Source organism: Oryx dammah, unplaced genomic scaffold (assembly GCF_014754425.2).
Source record: "Oryx dammah isolate SB20612 unplaced genomic scaffold, SCBI_Odam_1.1 HiC_scaffold_13, whole genome shotgun sequence".
Taxonomy (NCBI): domain Eukaryota; kingdom Metazoa; phylum Chordata; class Mammalia; order Artiodactyla; family Bovidae; genus Oryx; species Oryx dammah.
Genome location: NW_024070197.1, coordinates 9,339,935 through 9,358,571, shown reverse-complemented (window position 1 = coordinate 9,358,571; position 18,637 = coordinate 9,339,935). Strand labels below are relative to the sequence as shown.

The following is an 18,637-nucleotide window of genomic DNA, read 5'->3' as shown; positions in this document are numbered from 1 at the left end:
CGTGTGGGGGGCCCGGCTCCCAGGGGCTCCTTCCTCCGAGACTGTCCACCTATTCTGACCACTGCCCCCTCAAGGTCCCCCGTCCTCACAAGCCTGCCTCATAAAGGACCCAACCACTGGGCTCCAGTAAGGCGGGGGTGGGGGGGCGGGGCACAGGGGTGGGAAACGTGACTTATCACCTTCCCCCAGAGGGGCTCAGTGAACTCTTCCTTGTCCAGCTCTCTAGTTCTGCCCTGATCTTTCCCTCACTTCAGAACCATAGTGAAATTGATTCATTCTGAGCAGTGGACTGGCTCACTGTTTCTTGGGAGGGGTCCAAATTCCCTTTCCCTGAAACTCTTGTTTCGGCACTCTCCCCACCCACCCCTACCCCTGCCACCTGCATTCAGACTTGATTCATCCTGCCGGACTTGTCCCTTTCCCAGGGTCTGGAGAGGATGAGGATTGGAAGGAGGGTCGCTGGAGGATCTCATATTCTATGGGAAGCTGGAAGGGAACAGACAGACAAGCAGTAGAAACCGACCGAAAAGAGCAGGTGTCCAGATGTGACATGAAGGGAGTCCAAACCGGTGACGGCAAAGTGGATGTTTGTCAAAGCTCATCAATTTGTGCGCCTGGGATTTGAGCCTCTTATTGTGTGAATTCTGCCGATTTAAAACCCCCCAAAACTAAGGACTTCCCTGGTGGTCCAGGGGTTAGGACTCTTCACACTGTCTTATCTCTGGACCAGTTTCCAAGCTTCCCCTCTTTTAAGAACACATACTGGATCAGGGCCCACCCAGATGCTGCTGCTGCCAAGTCACCGCAGTCTTGTCTGACTCTGTGTGACCCCATAGACGGCAGCCCACCAGGCTTCCCCATCCCTGGGATTCTCCAGGCAGGAACACTGGAGTGGGTTGCCATTTCCACCCAGATGACTGCATCTTAACTTGACCATTGCTAGAGACCCTACTTCTGAATAGGGGCGCATTCACAGCTATTGCAGGTTAGAACTTGAACATCTTTTGCAGGATGTAATTCAACCCAGAACAGGATTAATGTGTACTGATGTCTACAACTTTTTTTTTTTAATGGTTTCTTTATTGAATAAAGTTGACATTTTTTTTTTTTCAGCTGTGCCGTGTGGCTTCGGGGATCTTAGTTCCCCAACCAAGGATTGAACCCCAGCCCCAGCAGTGAAAGCACCAAGTCCTAACCACTGGAATGCCAGGAATTCCCTGTAGCATTGTTTAAAATTAATTAATTTTTGGCTGCACGGGCTTTTCTCTAGTTGCAGAGAGTGGGGGCTACTCCCCAGCTGTGGTGTGTGGGCTTCTTCTCATTGTGGTGGTTTCTCTTGTTGTGTGCCACAGGCTCTAGGGCTCTCGGCCTTCAGTATTTTTTGATTCACAGGTTCTAGAATGTGGGCTCTCTAGTTGCGGCGCATGGGCTTATTTGCTCCATGTCACGTGGGATCTTCCTGGATCAGGGATCAAACCCCTGTCCCCTACATTGACAGGTGGATTCTCAACCACTGAACCATCAGGGAAGTCCCCCTGTATCATTTTATGAGACTCCACATATAAGTGATATCATACAATACTTGTCTTTCTCTGCCTGACTTACTTCAGTTAGTGTGGTAATCTCTATGTCCATCTGTGTCGCTGCAAATGACATTATTTTCTTCTTCTTTTTTTATAGCTGAGTAATATCCCATTGTATATATAGACCATATCTTCTTTATCCACTCCTCTGTTGATGGACATTTAGGTTGCTTCCGTGTCTTGGTTATTGTAAATAGTAGGGTATGAGCACTGGAGTGCACCTGTCTTTGCAAAGGAGAGTTTTCATCTTTTCTGTATATATGCCCAGGAATGGAATTGCTAAAACACATTTTTTAAAAATTCTGGATAATGTGTGCAAGTATAACAGGGAGAGATCACTTTAAATCCCTAAATCCGGAATTTCTTTCCGAAGAGGCGCCATTCTGTTGTGACCTGAAGGACAAGCCAGCCGTGGGGAAAGCCACGGTGGGCAGGGGGCAGGAATGAGTCTTCATGTTGTTGTTGTTTAGTCCCTAAGTCATGTCCAACCCTTTGCAATGGACAGCAGCATGCCAGGCTCCTCCATCCTTCACTGTCTCCTGGAGTGGGACAAGTCCATTGAGTCGGTGACGCTATCCAACCGTCTCATCCTCTGTCGCCCCCTTCTCCTCCTGCCCTCAATCTTTCCTAGCATCAGGGTCCTTACCAATGAGTTGACTCTTTGCATCAGATGGCCAAAGGAATGAGTCTGGAGGGTCTGAGTTGCCTAGAGGAGGCCAGTGTGGCTGATGCATTTAAGCTAGGGAAGGACACAGCTGATTGATGTTGTAAAAAGCACCCTGAGTGGCCAGGATGGAAGCAGGGAAAACAGCGTGGGATGTCACAGCAAGGTTCCAGCAAAAGACGATGGTGATGGTGGTCTGCACACGGGAGGCAGTGGCCGTGGGAGGGAGTGGCTGGTTTTGGGGTATGTTCTGGCTTTGGTTTGGTGTGAAGGACACAGCGGGGTCCTTTCTGGTAAGAGTGCCTGGGTGATTAATGGTGGGCCCATCTGCCAAAATGGGAAGACGGGGGATGAGTCCTGTTTTTCCGGTGAAAATTGAGTTGATTTGTTCAGGTCAGAATCTCAGAAACTATTGCAGTTCAACCTGTGAGCTCTTCGAGGGACTCCTTGTGTTCTCTCTCTTTGTGCTCCATCCTGAAACCTACAAGGATTTGTCTAAACCTCATCCAGACCCCCACACATGAGCTTGTTCATGATGGTCTTAAAACTTAGCAAAGGGTCCCCTGCTGAGCCCTTGCACCCCAGAATGGTCTCGCTCAAATCCGGTCTCTAATTTTTTTCTGCCTCTGATAATGCCCCATGGCTGCTGAGCGATTGCGACATGGTGAGTCTCCACTGAGATGTGCTATGTTTATAAACACCAGATTTCAAACACTTAGGATGATATGTTAGCTGTGTTGAAATCATAATGTTTGGGTTGTTGTTTGTTGTTGAGTCGCTAAGTCATGTCCAAATCTTTTGTGACCAAGGGACTATAACCCACCAGGCTCCTCTATCCATGGGATTTCCCAGGCAAGGGTAGTGGAGTGGGTTGCCACTTCCTTCTCCAGGGGAACACTCTGACCCAGGAATTGAACCCGCATCCCCTGTATTGGCAGGCGGATTCTTTACCGCTGAACCACCTGTGCTGTTGTTAGTCACTCAGTCGTGTCCGAGTCTTTGTGATCCCATGGACTGTAGCCTGCCAGGCTGCTCTGTCCATGAGATTCTCCAGGCAAGAATACTGGAGTGGGTTGCCATGCCCTCCCCCAGGGGATCTTCTCAACCCAGGGATTAAACCCACTGAGCCACCAGGGAAGCCCAATATTTGGGTGCATGGGGTTAAATGAAATATATTATTAAGATCCATCTCACCTTTTCTTTTTACTTTTTTAATGCAGGAAGAGCATATTTGTGACTGTATTTGTGGCCCCCACTGCATTTCTTTTGGAAGGCGCTGCTCTAACTTGGCACTGGTGAGCCCATGAGCTCCTGTCCAGGGTGCCACATCCATCCCCATGAAGTCTAGGAAGAGGGTGTCTTTTCCCTCTTCCTTAGGGACATAATTCTGTACATCCGGCTCTGGATGTCTCTCTTTGCATCCCCTGAAAAGCAGACTAATTCCAACCCACTACTATCTATCTATCTGGTATCTATCTGTATTTAATGGTGGTATCCTCAGGGAGGAAAGTGCTTCTTCCTTTGTCATGGACTGCTCCAGTCCTTGTATTGCTTGAGGTTATCTTCCATAAAAAGGAGCTTTTCCAACTCTTATTGGTCCTAATAGTTTGTTGTTATTGTTGTTTATGGGGCCATTCTATATAGTCTTCAGGGGCAGACAGCCTCCCCCCACACCAGAGATGTTTGTCCCCCTAGAATCCAAAATAGACTTTCCCAAGCCCCATCCCTGGAAACCCAAATGGACGAATCCATTGAACCTGGAAGATGGGCTCTTCTGCCCCATCCCCATCTCCCTCAGGGGATGTTCCAGGACCCGTGAAACTCCTAAGGCTCAATCCAAGCATACTAGATTTCCGATATTGGAAAAGCCTGACCGGGGACTTAGTTCCTCTAGGTGCTAGAATGGACTCTTCCAGTTCCCTTTGCCCCAAATTTCTCAATAGCCCGGGGCGTTGGGGTTTCTGAGGTTTTGCCTTCCCCAAATACAGTCTAACGAGGAAGGTCTCTGGGGCGACAACTGGTGTTGGTTGGGCCAAACAAAGAGGGCTCATCGACTGCTTTCCTTATGCAACGTTCTTCATTCATTACCGGGTCCCCTTCTTTTTCAGGAAGAACTCAAAGTCTGGTGGAAAGACTCGCAATTTGTATTTGATATCTATTTAATGGTGTTACAGTTGCAACAACAAAGCCACTGTATATGAGAAAGTAGTTAAATGTTAGAATATAGTTTAATCCTCCCGAGCTCTGTGACCTTGGGCATGTCATTCAACCTCTCTGGACGTCAGTTTTAACCTCTGCTTAATGGGAGTAGACTTGAATTACTGTTTCTTCAGCTCTGGGATACTAGGCTTCCGGACAAGTTAGGTCCCAACATCTCGGCGGCTAGAGAAGGGAAAGGAAGGAAGAAGGGAGGGGGAGGAGGTAGGGACGGCTCCCAGGAAGAAGATTTAAGGAGTCCGGGGGTGGCGAAGAGGAGGGGAAAAAAAAGGGGAACAGAAAGACGCTTGCGCAGTAGGCACCTCACGCTCTCCCGCCCCTCCCAACTCCTTCTCTGCAGCAGGGAATTGCAGGAGCCGCTCCACCTATCCCAGCCCAGGCGAGTAACGACCCCCCTTTCTCCTTCTTTCTCTACGGATCGTAGCCCTCCTCCTTTGCCCCAGACACCGGCCCAATCGAGGGCGGGCGTAGGACTGGCTCGGCGAATCCGCGACGCCCGCGGGGGCGATCTACCCGCCCATTGGCCTCCGTCAACGTGAGTCCCGCCTCTGCAAGTCCACGCCCCCTCCGTCCTTCGCGTCCGTCCCTCACTCCTGGGAGAGCCCCCGGATCCAATCGGTCCCTCACGCGGCCGAGCGGAGGGGGCGGTCCCACTGTACGTCACGAACTCCGCCCGTCGCTCGGGCAACGCCTCCACTCCCCCTCCACTCCCGAGCGGAAATAGCGGGGCGCTGGACCAATCGGAGCCGCACGCCTTTGTCCAGTGACCAATGAGACAGGCGGGGGGGCCGAGCCTGTGTCTGAGCGCCAGTAATTGCAGCCTATAGGCGGCCCCGAGAGCGCAGGCTGGCGGAGGCGAGGGGAGGGGTCTGGGGCGGAGCCGCGGCCTGCCCGCCAGCCCGCCCGCCAGCCCGCCCTCCCCGCCCGCCTGCCCGCCCCCCGCCCCGGCCGGCTCGGCTTCTCCGCGCTGCCTGGGGTCCTTTCCTCCCGGTAACCCCTCGCCTGCCAGCCCCCGCCGTGCCGTGCCCTGCCCGGCCAGGCCTGGAGCCGACGCCACCGCCATCATGCCGGCCGTGTCCAAGGGCGATGGGATGCGGGGGCTCGCCGTGTTCATCTCCGACATCCGGAACTGTGAGAGCGCGGCCGGGGGAGATCGGGCAGTGGGGAGAGCGTGAAATTGAAGGGTTCGGGGGGGCGTTACAGAGGGGCCCAAGGATTAGAAATCCATTGCGGCCATAGAGTGAGAGGCGAAAGAGGCCACCGGGGGGGGGGCGACTTAAGGGTGGGTTGGAGGGAATGGAGGGGGTTAGGGTGTCATAGTGTGCCTCTCGAGGTGATGACGCGGAGTGGTTAGAGGCATCGCGGAGGGTCTTAATAGAGGAGACTAGTAAAGTCCCGGGAACAGGGCATAGAGGTGTCCCCTGGGAATGGAAGGAAGGCTGGGGGATCATATTAGCGGTAGGGTTAGAGAGATCCCTGTTGTTGCAGATGAAAAAGGAAGAAGGTGCATGGGTGGGAGGGTGGGTGGGGGTACCCTATGGAGAGGTAGAATAGGAGGAGGCCAGAGAGGACTGGGAGGACGCGAAACACAGGAAACCTAAAAGGAACCGGGCTTGAGGGCCTGGGTGAGGGGGTGTCATAGAGGCCAAGGGGCTAGACAGGTCATGGAGGCGCTCAGCTGGTTCATAGAGAGGACTTGAGAGTGATAGAAAGTCCCAGGGATTTGGGGAGGAGAGATGGGAACAAGGGAGACTCTCTGGGACCTTGGTGAGGCACAGAGGGGCTCCTGGATGGAGACGTGGCGGGCAGTGGAGAAGGGGCTAGAGGGGTTACTGAGGGGAGCACGGAGAAGTGCTGCAGATGGAGAGTCTTGGGAGAACCTGAAACAGGGAGCTGGGGGGCCTGGAAAGGAGAGGTCATTATAATGTGGGGACTTGGGGGAAGTGCCAGAAGGGAGAGAGCTCAGATCTCAAAGAAGGGGCCTGGGGGGCCTTAGACATCCATGGGGAAGAGATCTGGAAAGCTGGTGGGCATGGGGGGAAGCCTGGTTCCAGAGGGGTCATGGGTCGGGGAGCAGGATAGCCCTGAATTTGGAGCCCTCTCCCCTCTGACCACATCAACATGGGGACAGCCCTCACCAGCAGGAAGAATGGTCGTGACTATGGGAGGCCTGGCGCCAAGTCAGCTCCCAGCTCTTGGGAGCGGGTGTTGGTGTTTGGAGCTGCCAAGAGCTTCAGAGGCTGTATCCGCACAGGCTCCGGGGTCAGCCAGGCTTCGGTTTGAGTTTGACTGCTCCCATCCCCTTGCCTTGTGACCTTGAATGAGGGACTTCACCTCTCGGTTTCCTCATCTGTCAGGAGGGACTGCTGATGGCATCTTCCTGATGGGGTTGTGATGATAACCAAATGTGAGTGAGGCGTTTCACACATTCCAGGCACTAGATGTCTTGGCTCCTGTTTTTGTTACTTGGCCGAATCTGAGGAGCAGCCTCTGCAAGTGCCCAGTGATGATTTTAGAATTTAGCAGGTATGGGATGATCTGGCACATAGTAGGTACTCAGCGAGCAAGAAGAGTGGAAACTTGGGTACCAAGTGGCAGAGGGAGGTTATGTTTGTTAGGAAAGGTGTGGAGCATTGAGGGGTTGTGGGTTGTGGTGGAGGGCAGCTGTTAGAAGAAGGTGTGCATTGCCTCTGACACCTACCTTGTGACCCTTGGCAAGTCATTCAACCTCTTGAAGGCTCCATTTTCTTGTCAGCTGACTCCGTTAACCAGAACATCTTGTCTCTGAAGGTTCATTCATTCGTTCTCACTTGACAAATGCTTTTTGATCAATCCAGTGTGCCAGACACTTCTAGGCATGAGGGCTACCACAGTGAACAGAAATCCCTGCCCCTTGGAGCACTCGTGCCAGGAGGGAGATTAAAATACAAACACAGAGAACTACAGACGATGACTAGTGCTGTGAAGAAAAATAAGGACGGGAAAAGAGGGAAGGGAACAGGATTGAGAAGGGGCAAGTGGTACAGATTTTGGAGGCAAGAGGGGTCCAGGCAGTGGAATGGTGTGTTCAAAGGTCCTGAGGTTGTAACACATTTGGTGAGGGTTCAGATAAGAGCGAGGGGGCTTGTGGGCTTGTGTGGTTGGAGCCAAGCAAGGGAGGGTGGGAGAGGTGGGAGATTTGGGCAGAGAAGAGACAGGGAGCAGGTAGGGCTTTGTGGGCTATGGGGAGCACCTTGGCCTTTCTCTGAAGCGAGAGTGGCGGGAAGGTTTTGAGCATGGGAGGGAAGGGACATGATTGATGTTTTAAAATAGTTCCTCTGGCTGCTGGATAGACAGTAGACCCAAGGAGGTAGGAATGGAAGCAGGGAAAGAATTACGGGGCTGTTGCAGGCATCCTCGCGCGAGATGGTGATTTACTCGACTGGGGTGGGAAGGAATCCCTGAGAAGTGTTTGGGTTAGAGATAGATCTTGGAGGATCTCCAAAGGGATTGGATGGTGGGGGTAGAGAAGGAAAGAGAAAACAAGTGGGTGTCATCGCTGGACCTCAGAGGGAAGCCAGAGGATGGAGGAGATACTCTGACTTGGGGGCAGTGGAGGTCGTTTAGCTGAAAGAATCAGGACTGGAGGATCAGGGTGCCCCTTGTCCTTGGTTTTCTCATCGAGTGTATGTTTCCTGGCTGGTATGTTTCAAACCTTATCGTGGGTGCTGGGAACACAGTGGTAGATAGGACAGACTTGTCTGTACCCCCAGGAACCTCCCGGCCCCAGAAGGAGACAGGAACTGCATAAAAATTGCAGCTGTCCGTCTCCCAAACACTTGTATATGGATGTTCGTACAGCATCATTGACGATCCATAGCCAGAGAGCACAAACAAACCCAGATGCCCACCAGCAGATGGATGGAAAAACACAGTGTGGACGCCCACACGATGGAATGTTATTCAGCCATCAAAAAGAATGAAGGACTGTAGAGGTCACAGCATGAGTGAACCTCGAAAACATCATTTTGAGGGAAAGAAGCCAGACATAAGAGGCGACATATTGTAGGATTCCATGATACGAAACGTGCAGAAGCAGCACATCCAGAGAATCAGAAAGTAGTTGAGTGACTGCCTAGGGCGAGGGGGTGGTGGAATGTGGAGTGACTTCTAATGAGAACAGGGTTTCTTTAGGGGGTAATAAGAATGTTCTGGAGTTAGGTGGTGGTGATAGATGGACAGCGCTGTGGATCTACTAAAGAAACCCTGATTGGCACTGCCGAGTGGTGAGCTGTGTGCTGTGTGAATTGTAGCTCAATTTTTCTTTGACTGAAGTACAGTTGATATACAATATTGTGTTAGTTTCAGGTGTACAGCAAAGTGATTCTGTCATACATATATGTCTTTTGTCACATATTCTCTTCCACTGTGGTTGAATATAGTTCCCTGTGCTATACAGCAAATCCTCTTATTTCACGTATGCCACTGTTTGATGATACATTAAATTTATTTTCTTTATGTAGCATAAAGTCAGATCTAAATATATTACAGAGCATTCAGGGAGGTATATCTTGTTGCCCCTCAGAAAGTCATGTGAAATTTACTTTCAGAATTGATATCGACTTGTTTAAAAGCCCTATCTTGGCTCCTTTCCTATTCTCATCAAAAATTTTATATTTATTATTTGCTTGGCTGCACTGGGTCTTGGTTGCAGCATGTGGAATCTAGTTCCCCAAATAGGAATTGAACCCAGGCCCTTTGCGTTGGGAGCTTGGAGTTTTAGCCACTAGACCACCACGGAAGTCCCCCAATTTTTTTTTTTAAGTGGGAAAAAAAAAGATTGTAGCTGTCCTAAGTCCAGTGAGGGAGAGGGCCAGGGTGTTGGGAGAGCAGGTACTGTCTTATTGCATTCCCCAGACAATGTGGAGAAGTTAGCCAGGCCAGAGGAAGGGGAGGCGAGCTCTGAAGGCAGAGGGACAGCACGTGCAAAGATCCTGAGGCCCCGTCGAGATTCTCTGAGGTCTGTGTTACAGCTGGTACAGAGAGGGATGCGATCTGACCTTGGGGAGGTGGGCAGAGGCCAGGATGGTGTTTGTCCTGAGAGCACTAGAGAGGGTTTCAAACCTGAGTGAGGGGAAGAGGAGGGTTGGGGGGCAGGTGGAGGACAGGAGGAGAGTGGAGGCCTCCTACTGGAGGATTGGCACAGTGGAGCTGGGGGGAGGATCTAGAAGGGGATGAAGGCAGGCTTTGAGGAAAAGAGCCAGGAAGGGCAAATTCTGCAGATAAGAAAGGGAGGGGTGAGGCCTGGCCCGGCCTGAAGGCGTGGTCCTGTCTTGTCTGGAGGGGAGTCTGGCCTCCAGACACTTATCTGCCAGGAGCTCCCTAAGGCAGGGGTGGGGCTACCTCCTCTCTAGGGCCCCAGCCCTCCCCAAGCCTGAGGAGAGTGCAGGTGATGGACGGGAAGTGGGTGCTGGGCTGTCGTAGTGCCCCAAGCTCTCCAGGGGGCACATTTCACAACAAACTGTGACCCATCCTCTTTGTGGCAGTCTTCCCCAAACCCTGGAACACAGGCCTCGGTCTGATTTCTCCCTGGGCCCCCAGTTCCACCTTCAGGGCCTGGCCCGTGGGAGCCCTTTTGAGGTATTTGCTGATTGAATGAATGAATGAACGAATCTATCTTTGTGAGCACTGACTGAGTGCTAGACACTCTTCTAAGTGATGAGACCACAGTGGTGAGCAAAAGTCCCTTCCCTGTGGTGCTCCCATTCTAGCGGGGAGCTGGACCAACACAGAAGTAAATATACAGTGTTCAGCTGTTCAGACTGCTGGGAAAAAATAAAGCAAGGAAGGGGTGTCGGGACAAGGTCAGGGATGGCGCTCTGGTATTGGCTGGTCAGAATCTCTCTCTGAGAAGGTGACATTGGAGCAGAATTTGGTGGGTGAATTGGCCCATAGAAATCTGGAAAAGACATTCTTGGGTGCACAGACAGCCTGTGCAAAGGCCCTGAGGCAGGACTGTGCTTGAGGAATAGGAATGTGGGGAGAGGGTGGGAGCTGTGGTCAGAGAGGGAGCTAGTGGATCCAGTAAGGACTTTGCTTTTACACTGGGCCAGATGGGAGCCAGGGAGAGATTCAGAGCAGTGAAGGAATAGGATTTGACTCAGCAGAAGGAATGAGTCCCACTTTGGTGGTGCCCCAGCATCAGTGTGTTAAAGGGACTGGCTTGATGCCAACAACAGACAGATCCAGGCCTGAGCCCTCTTTCTCCCTCTCGTTGTGTTTCTTGTGACCTCGGTCCACAATCACATTCAGCACCTCACCTGTCAGGACAAGGGGCTTCCCAGGTGGTGCTAGTGGTAAAGAACCTGCCTGCCAGTGCAGGAGATGCAAGAGACACGGGTTTGATCCCTGGGTCAGGAAGATCCCTGGGAGGAGAGCATGGGAACCCACTCCAGGATTCTTGCCTGGAGAATCCCATGAATAGGGGAGCCTGGCGGGCTACAGTCCGTGGGGTTGCAAAGAGTCGGACACGACTGAGCGACTGAACTGACTGACTGAACTGAGTCAGTGATGCTATCTAACCATCTCATCCTCTGCCCCTTCCTTCTTTTGCCACCAATCTTTCCTAACATCAGTCTTTTCCAGTGAGTTGGAAATTAACTATACCTCAGTTTTTTTAATTGAGTTTTTGTATATATATATATACACACACACATATATCCTTTTTCAGGTTCTTTTCCATTTTAGGATATTATAAGATATTGAGTATAGTTCTTGTGGTATACAATAGGTTCTTATTTATCTCTTCTATGTATAGTAGTGTGTATATGTTAATCCCAACCTCCTAATTTATCCCTCCCAATTTCCCAGCTATCCCCTTTGGTAACCTTAAATTTGTTTTTTATGTCTGTGAGTCTGTTTCTGTTCCATAAAGAAGTTCATTTGTATCATTTTTTTAGATTCCACAGATAAGTGATATCATATGATACTTGTCTCTCTAATATATTTGTTACTTCACTTAATATGACAATCTCGAGGTCCCTCCACATATAGACATTTTAATTTTCTAGGAGTCACATTACAAAAATAAAACTGGGGAAATTAACTTTAACATGTTTTATTTCCTTTACCCCGGGATGGCCCAAATATTATCTCCATGTGTAATCGATATTTTTTCAATGATTAATGAGACAGTTTATGTTCCTTTCTCCACTCGGAAGCTCCATTTTCATTGGAAATAACTTGGTCTGTCTGAATAGTTTATAAAACTTGTAGTTAAAAAGAAGCTTCACAAAAGGGTCCAAGTCGTTCCAAACATACTTTCCCGGTAACTGAGTGGAGGATCATTTTTTAATTTTTAACTGATTACGAGTAAATTAGGAATCCAGTCCCTCAGAGGCACCAGCCATATTTGGAGTGCCCAGTGGCCGCGTGTGGCCAGTGGCTCCCCTAGTGGGCGGAGAGGGGACAGCACGCTGTGAACTTCACAGGGATCCAGAGTCAACAGTCTCATCTCCCAGAAGCGTCTTTGAGGACTCGGGGCTGTCAGGACTTGTGTGGGAGACAGCAGGGCACATCCTAGTAGAGAGAAACATTTGCTCTTTTGTACTGTAAATAGCAATTGTCTGGAAAGCACCGAAGGGCCTGGCAGTGAGGCACCGGATAGTGCCTGGGTTACCTGACTGCTGTAAAAGCGTGACAGTCCCTTCATGGCAGTCAGGGTTGGTGAGGATCCCTTTGATGGCAGCGGGAGCTGCACCCCGATGCCCCAGGTTACATGTTCAGGGAAGCTGCAGCTGCCCCAGCCAGGAGTCCCCTGGTATATCTGGAGCGTCCAGCAGTCCCCTGCCCGGGCCTGTAGCCAGACAGTGGCCTTGTTCCCTCCTGCAGGGCCCTCACAGCAACCGCTGCAGGCAGAAGAGGTCAGCACCCGCAGGGAACCCTGCAGTCTACCCCCCCCTGCTATGCTAGCCCCCGGGCTTTCACAGAAGCTGACCTTTGTACCCCAAGCACACCTCCCCTTATTGCTGCTTTGTGCATTTCAGCCTTGTCCTTGGAGCCTCAAATCCCAGGAGCTGGGTACCAGGAAGCTTTCTTCCTCCCATCTGATTCTAGCCTCCCAGCCCTCACCGTGTTTGCCTCTGTCAAAGTTTTCCATGTTATCCCTATCAGCCTCCCCTCCAATCAGGGAGCATCCTCAGGGCAGAGCAGGGTCTGAGCCTGACCCAGGGAATGTTTGAAGATAAAGAAATCTCTTTAAAAAACACCCTGAAGTGCTTACATGCCTCCTGTGACAGGGAGCTCACCTCCTGTCGCAGGCTGGCCCTGAGTGATGAAAAATTTCTTCCGGCAGCCCAGTTCTGTCACAGCTGCCTATAGCCCCTTTCTCCCGTGCGCTACCCTCAGCAGCACCCAGGTGCTGTCTCTGGGCACCCGGGCCCTAGATATTTGCAGAGGTTATGTGCTCTGCCAGAATGCCCTTCCTCAGGGCCACAGAGCATTCTCTTTTGGAGACCTGATGCTTTGTTCTTTCTGTGAATTCTTTTTTTATAGGGAAGTATATTGGTGATCCAGAAGATAACATCAAATAGATGTGGACAATTTAAAGATTTTTTAAAGCTTATTTTTAATTTTTACAGATAGCAGCCACTAATATTTTTTATTAAAGGAGTGAAATGTCCAACTATAGCATAATAAATGAATAATTCACTCAGGTGACTATCATAAATTCTTTTTCTTTTAATTTTATGTATTTATTTGGCTGTGTTGGGTCTTAGTTGTGGCGTGCAGGCTTTGGGGTGGGCTTAGTTGCTCTGCCGCATGTTGCCTCTTAGTTCCCCGACCAGGGATTGAACCCATGTCCTCAGCATTGGAAGGTGGATTCTTAACCACTGGAGTGTGGGTAAGTCCCTTAATGTTTGTTTATTTATTTGGCTGTCCTGCATCTTACTTGCAGCTCATGGGATCTTTAGTTGCGGCCAGCAGGATCTAGTTCCCTGACCAGGTATCTAACCTGGTCCCTCTGTGTTGGGAGCGTGGGGTCTAAGCCACTGGACCAGCAGGGAAGTCCCAAGGAATTCCTGAATATTCTTTAAATTTTCCGTGTCTGTTTGACATTCTCTTCTATGTCATTGATATACTTAACTATAAAAACATGTTAATATATATTCCTATACAAATATATATTCACTTATAGGTATATATATATATATAGTGTATCTATAAAAAAGCTCACAGATCATACGTGATGAATTTTGATGAAGCCATCATCAAAATCTGATGAATTTTCCTCAGCTGAACACAGCTGCATAACTGGCCCCCAGATGCAGGAACAAACATCCCCAGCTCCCCAGCACCTTCTGCTCACTGCTCAGTCATCCAGCACTCTCGGTTAGTTCTGTTCTGCTTCTTGGAGCTTTTAATAGAGGTGTAAGCAAAGGCCGGAGAGGGCTCTAGTGTTGGAAATGTAATTACCATTCAGGTTTCCATCTACCCGTGGTAAAAGTTAGGCAGCCGCTGTGTGGTATGTGGTCCATTTATAAAAACTTTGTTTTTTTTTCTTTTCTGGTACCTACAGAATAGCTTTAAGGCAACTTACTAGAGTGAGTGTTGCACAGCCTGGGAGAATGAACGGAACATGCGCACCACGTGCGTGGATGCTGGTCCCTGCCCCTGCCCCATCAGGAGGCGCTGTCCTGACGCCCTGGCCACCCTCCCCTGGGCACTCAGCAGCGTGGCTTAGTTCTCCCTGGTGAACTGCGCCTGAACTCGCCTCATCTTTCACAGCCCTCCTCAAATGTCCCCTCCTCTCGGCAGCCACCAGCAAGGCCCCACAGGTGCCCCCATGACCTCCATCCATGCATAGCTTGCTCAGTTGTGGGCAGGGGGTATGCAGCCTGTGCCCCACCGGGCCCAGAGGCCCTGGGGGAGGCTCAGAAGTGCTGGACCTCTATAGTCCTGGGTGCCCAGCGTGGCCCTCCTCAGCCTGCCCCACAGGGCTCAGGAACCATGTAATTAATAAATGAAGTGTCAGATGGGCTCTGGGGCCACACAGGCCGGTTCAGCCTCATCACGGCCCTTCACCTAGGTCCCGGAGACCCTCCTCTCTCCCTGAGGACTGGGAGCGGGTCACTGTACCTCTTCAGGCACTTGGTATTTTTTCACATCTTGTCTTTCCTGAGCGCAGCCACTCAGTAAGCCTGTGAAACATGGAGTCATTACTAGAAAAGTGGCCCAGCCCTCAGGTGGTTCCCAGTGTGGTCTGGGGAAGGGGCAGACCCAGACACCACAGCAGCTCTGACCTGGGCAGTGCGGGGAGCCCTGGGAAAGCCTGAGAGCAGTCCTACCCAGAGTGTGAGCCGCATGTGTGGTTTTTAACTTCCTCGGGAGCCACATTTTTGTTAAAAAGCAGAAAGGAATGGGCCAAATTAATTTTAATGTATTTATGTAACTTGATACACTCTTGTTCAGTCACTCAGTCGTGTCCGACTCTTTGCAACCCCATGGGCTGCAGCATGCTAGGCTTCTTTGTCCTCCACCGTCTCCTGGAATTTGCTGAAATTCATGTCGAGTCTGTGATGCCATCCAACCGTCTCATCCTCTGTCACCCCCTTCTCCTCCTGCCCTCAGTCTTTCCCAGCAACAGAGTCTTTTCCAGTGAGTCAGCTCTTCACATCAAGTGCCCAGAGTATTGGAACTTCAGTTTCAGCATCAGTCCCTCCAATGAATATTCAGGATTGATTTCCTTTAGGATTGACTGGTTTGATCTCCTTGCTGTCCACAGGACTCTCAAGAGTCTTCTCCAGCACCACAATTTGAAAGCATCATTTCAACATGTTATCAGTATTTAGATTTTTTTTTTTTTCATTTAAAACCACCCTAATGGCAGAAAGTGAAGAGGAACTAAAGAAGACCCTCTTAATGAAGGCGAAAGAGGAGAGTGAAAAAGCTGGCTTAAAAGTAAACATCCAAAAAACTAAGATCATGGCATCCGGTCGCATCACTTCATGGCAAATAGATGGGGAAGAAATGGAAACAGTGGCAGATTTTTTCTTGGGCTCCAAAATCACTGCAGACAGTGACCATAGCCATGAAAGACCAAAGCCATTAAAAGACACTTGCTCCTTGAAAGAAAAGCTATGGCAAACTAAATATCTGTATTAAAAAGCAGAGACATCACATGGCTGACAAAAGCTGGTCTAGTCGAAGCTGTGGTTTTTCCAGTAGTCGTGTATGGATGTGAGAGTTGGACCATAAAGAAGGTTGAGCTCTGAAGAATTGATGATTTCGAACTGTGGTGTTGGAGAAGACTCTTGGACTGCAAGGAGATCAAACCACTCAATCCTAAAGGAAAGTTTGGCCACCTGATGCGAAGAGCCAACTCATTAGAAAAGACGCTGATGTTGGGAAAGATTGGGGGCAGGAGAAGGAGGTGATAGAGGATGAGATGGTCGGATGGCATCACTGACTCAATGGACATGAGTGTGAGCAAATTCCCGGAGATAGTTGAAGGACAGAGAAGCCTGATGTGCTGCAGGCCATGGCGTTGTAAAGAATCAGATACAACTTAGCAACTGAACAACATCAACTAATTAATATTTTAAACTTTGTAATGAGATAGTTTACATTCGTTTTCTCCCCCCGACTCTGAGTCTTCTAAATGTGTCTTTGCCACTCATTTCAGTTGAGAACAGCCACCTTTCAGGTGCTCGAGAGCTGCCTGGCTGACAGCTGCCGTATTGCACAAGGCAGCTGTAGCATCTGCGTAGAACTGATCAGGAGGTGCTAATCAGAGGGGGCTTCCTGAGGGAGCTGATAGCTGAAGTGGGGCTTACGGGAGCTTCCCGGGAAGTTGGGAGTAGTTGGCGAGGCAGGATTTCTAAAGAGGAGGAGAGGACATCCTCTTACTTGAGCCTTCATTCATTGATTCACTTGAACCTCCTTGTTGCCTTGGCACAAGCCATGGGTCAGAGCAGTCTCCACCCTTCCGATGACTAGCCGTTTATTTTTATTGTTTATAATATTTATTTTTATTTATTTGACTGTACCAGGTCTTAGTTGCAGCATGTGGGATCTAGTTCCCTGACCAGGGACCAAACCCAGGCCCCCTGCATTGGGAGCTTGGAGCCTTGACCACTAGACCACCAGGGAAGTCCCGACCAGACATCTATTAAGCACCTGCTATATGCTGGGTACTGTTCTAGAAACTCCCTCATGATGGCTTGTAATGAAGAGGGAGCTGAGGTTTGACAGTAGAGATAAATGGTTATGCAATGTGACATGTGCCAGGGAGGACATTTTATAAAATGAGGAAACTGAAGAATAAAGCATTGCCTTTAAAGAACTGGCCAGGAAAGGCCACGTGGAGGAGATGACAAGAGCTGAGACCCAAATGACGAGACGAGAACTGGACAGATGGGCATAGCAGGTGCAAAGACCCCAGAGGTGGGAGGGCATTGGAATGGCCCTGGAACTGGCGGAGGCCCGCCAGGCCGGACACACAGCGAGATGTGAGGGGTGACCAGGGCAGGGCCAGAGGGCTTGCTGGCCCTGGGGTGGAGTCCCCGCCCTGGGAGGCTGCTGCAGTGATCCAGGTGGGTGGGCATGGGGTCTGGACAAAATGGTCATGGTGGAGGTTGTCTGGGCTCATGTTCTGAAGGTCAGACAGAGAGGACGTGGCGACGACTTGAGTGAGGGGTGAGGACACCCAGGGTTCTCTGCTCGGAGGAGCTGAGTGAGTGCTGAAGCCTGCCAAGGGTGCAATGGTGAAGTCTGGCTCGAATGGGACTGGGAGGCTGGAGGAGGGACACAGCTGGCGGTGAGGGTGGCCGAGACCGGGTCACTGTCCAGTCGGATCATGGTCTGATGGGGTCTCCTGGGCATCAAGGAGCACAGAGGCTCGTGGGGCCCAGGGAGGCCCTCCTGAGTCCGCCTCTGGGTGGGTCTCATCAGAAGAGTAGGGATGTTGCAGACAGACGTGTGGCGGGGAAGGAGGAAGTGGGTCCGTGGGCCAGGCTTCGGGGGTGGCATGGGGTGTGGAGAGAACTTGCAGGTTGGGAGGAGGGACCAGTTGGCGGCAGAGGAGGGCAGCTCAGGACACAAGGCCTGGTGAGCGAGTAAGATCAGGAAGCTGAGGGCAGAGGAGGTTTTCAGGAGATGCTGAGGTCAGTGGGGATGTGGGGTTGAGGGCCCCAGGGGTCGGCTTGAGGGCAGCCCATCTCTTCACTCCTTCATTCATCACACATTCTCTGCCAGGGGCTTATTTCAGCTGGGGGCTGGTGCAGAGCCATGGATGCGACGGGAACAGGAAGAGGAAGAAGGGAGGGGGTCAGGGATCGCTTCAGAGTGTGTGCCAGGCTTTTCCTCTGGGTGGTAGGGACCCCTGAGCGAAGGTTCTCACCTCCCTGAAGCTCCCATACAGAGATGGGGTCCCAGGCCTGACTTCAGCCCCCAGACCGGGACCCCAGCATAGAGAGAATCCGCCCTTCTGCCTGGGACGGTCCTGCCTGGAGGGTCCTGGCCCCGGAAAGTGAGAGCAGGCAGCTCAACTCTCTGGGACCCTCCTCACCTGCCCTGCCTTCTCCTCCCCAGGTAAGAGCAAGGAGGCAGAGATTAAGAGAATCAACAAGGAACTGGCCAACATCCGCTCCAAGTTCAAGGGTAGGCTGGGGGCCCGTCTCCTGGGTCTGTGGAAGGAGCAGGCTGAGAGCTGGAATACCTGAGACTTGTAAGTATAATCCTTTCTCACTTTTGCCACCCTGTCCTCCTTCCTCTGACCCCAGGGGACAAAGCCTTGGACGGCTACAGCAAGAAAAAGTATGTGTGTAAACTGCTCTTCATCTTCCTGCTTGGCCACGACATCGACTTTGGGCACATGGAGGCCGTGAACCTGCTGAGCTCCAACAAGTACACGGAGAAGCAGATTGTGAGTCTGGGGAGGAAGGGCTGGGGGCTGGACCCGTGGGTCTGAGGAGGAGGGCCTGGGGGCTGGACTCCTGGGTCTGAGGGAGGAGAGGCTGGGGGCCTGGACCCGTGGGTCTGATGGGGGAGGGGCTGGGGGCCTGGACCCCTGGGTCTGGGGAAGGATGGGCTGGGGGCCTGGACCCCTGGGTCTGAGGGGGGAGGGGCTGGGGGCCTGGACCCCTGGGTCTGGGGGGAGAGGGGCTGGGGGCTGGATCCCTGGGTCTGAGTGGGG

At 51.3% G+C, this 18,637-nt stretch overlaps 1 protein-coding gene across 2 annotated transcripts in view; it reads left to right on the top strand.

Annotated features, from left to right (window-relative positions):
* Positions 1–5,354: 5,354 nt before the first annotated feature.
* Positions 5,355–18,637, top strand: part of AP2A1 (adaptor related protein complex 2 subunit alpha 1) — a 27,166-nt gene continuing 13,883 nt past the window's right edge. For both annotated transcript variants that reach the window (XM_040252246.1, XM_040252245.1), the window contains exons 1-3: positions 5,355–5,595; positions 18,034–18,102; positions 18,225–18,367. In XM_040252246.1, the coding sequence (XP_040108180.1) occupies positions 5,529–5,595; positions 18,034–18,102; positions 18,225–18,367 (279 nt within the window). In that variant the 5' untranslated portion in view covers positions 5,355–5,528. The remainder of the gene's footprint in view (positions 5,596–18,033; positions 18,103–18,224; positions 18,368–18,637) is intronic.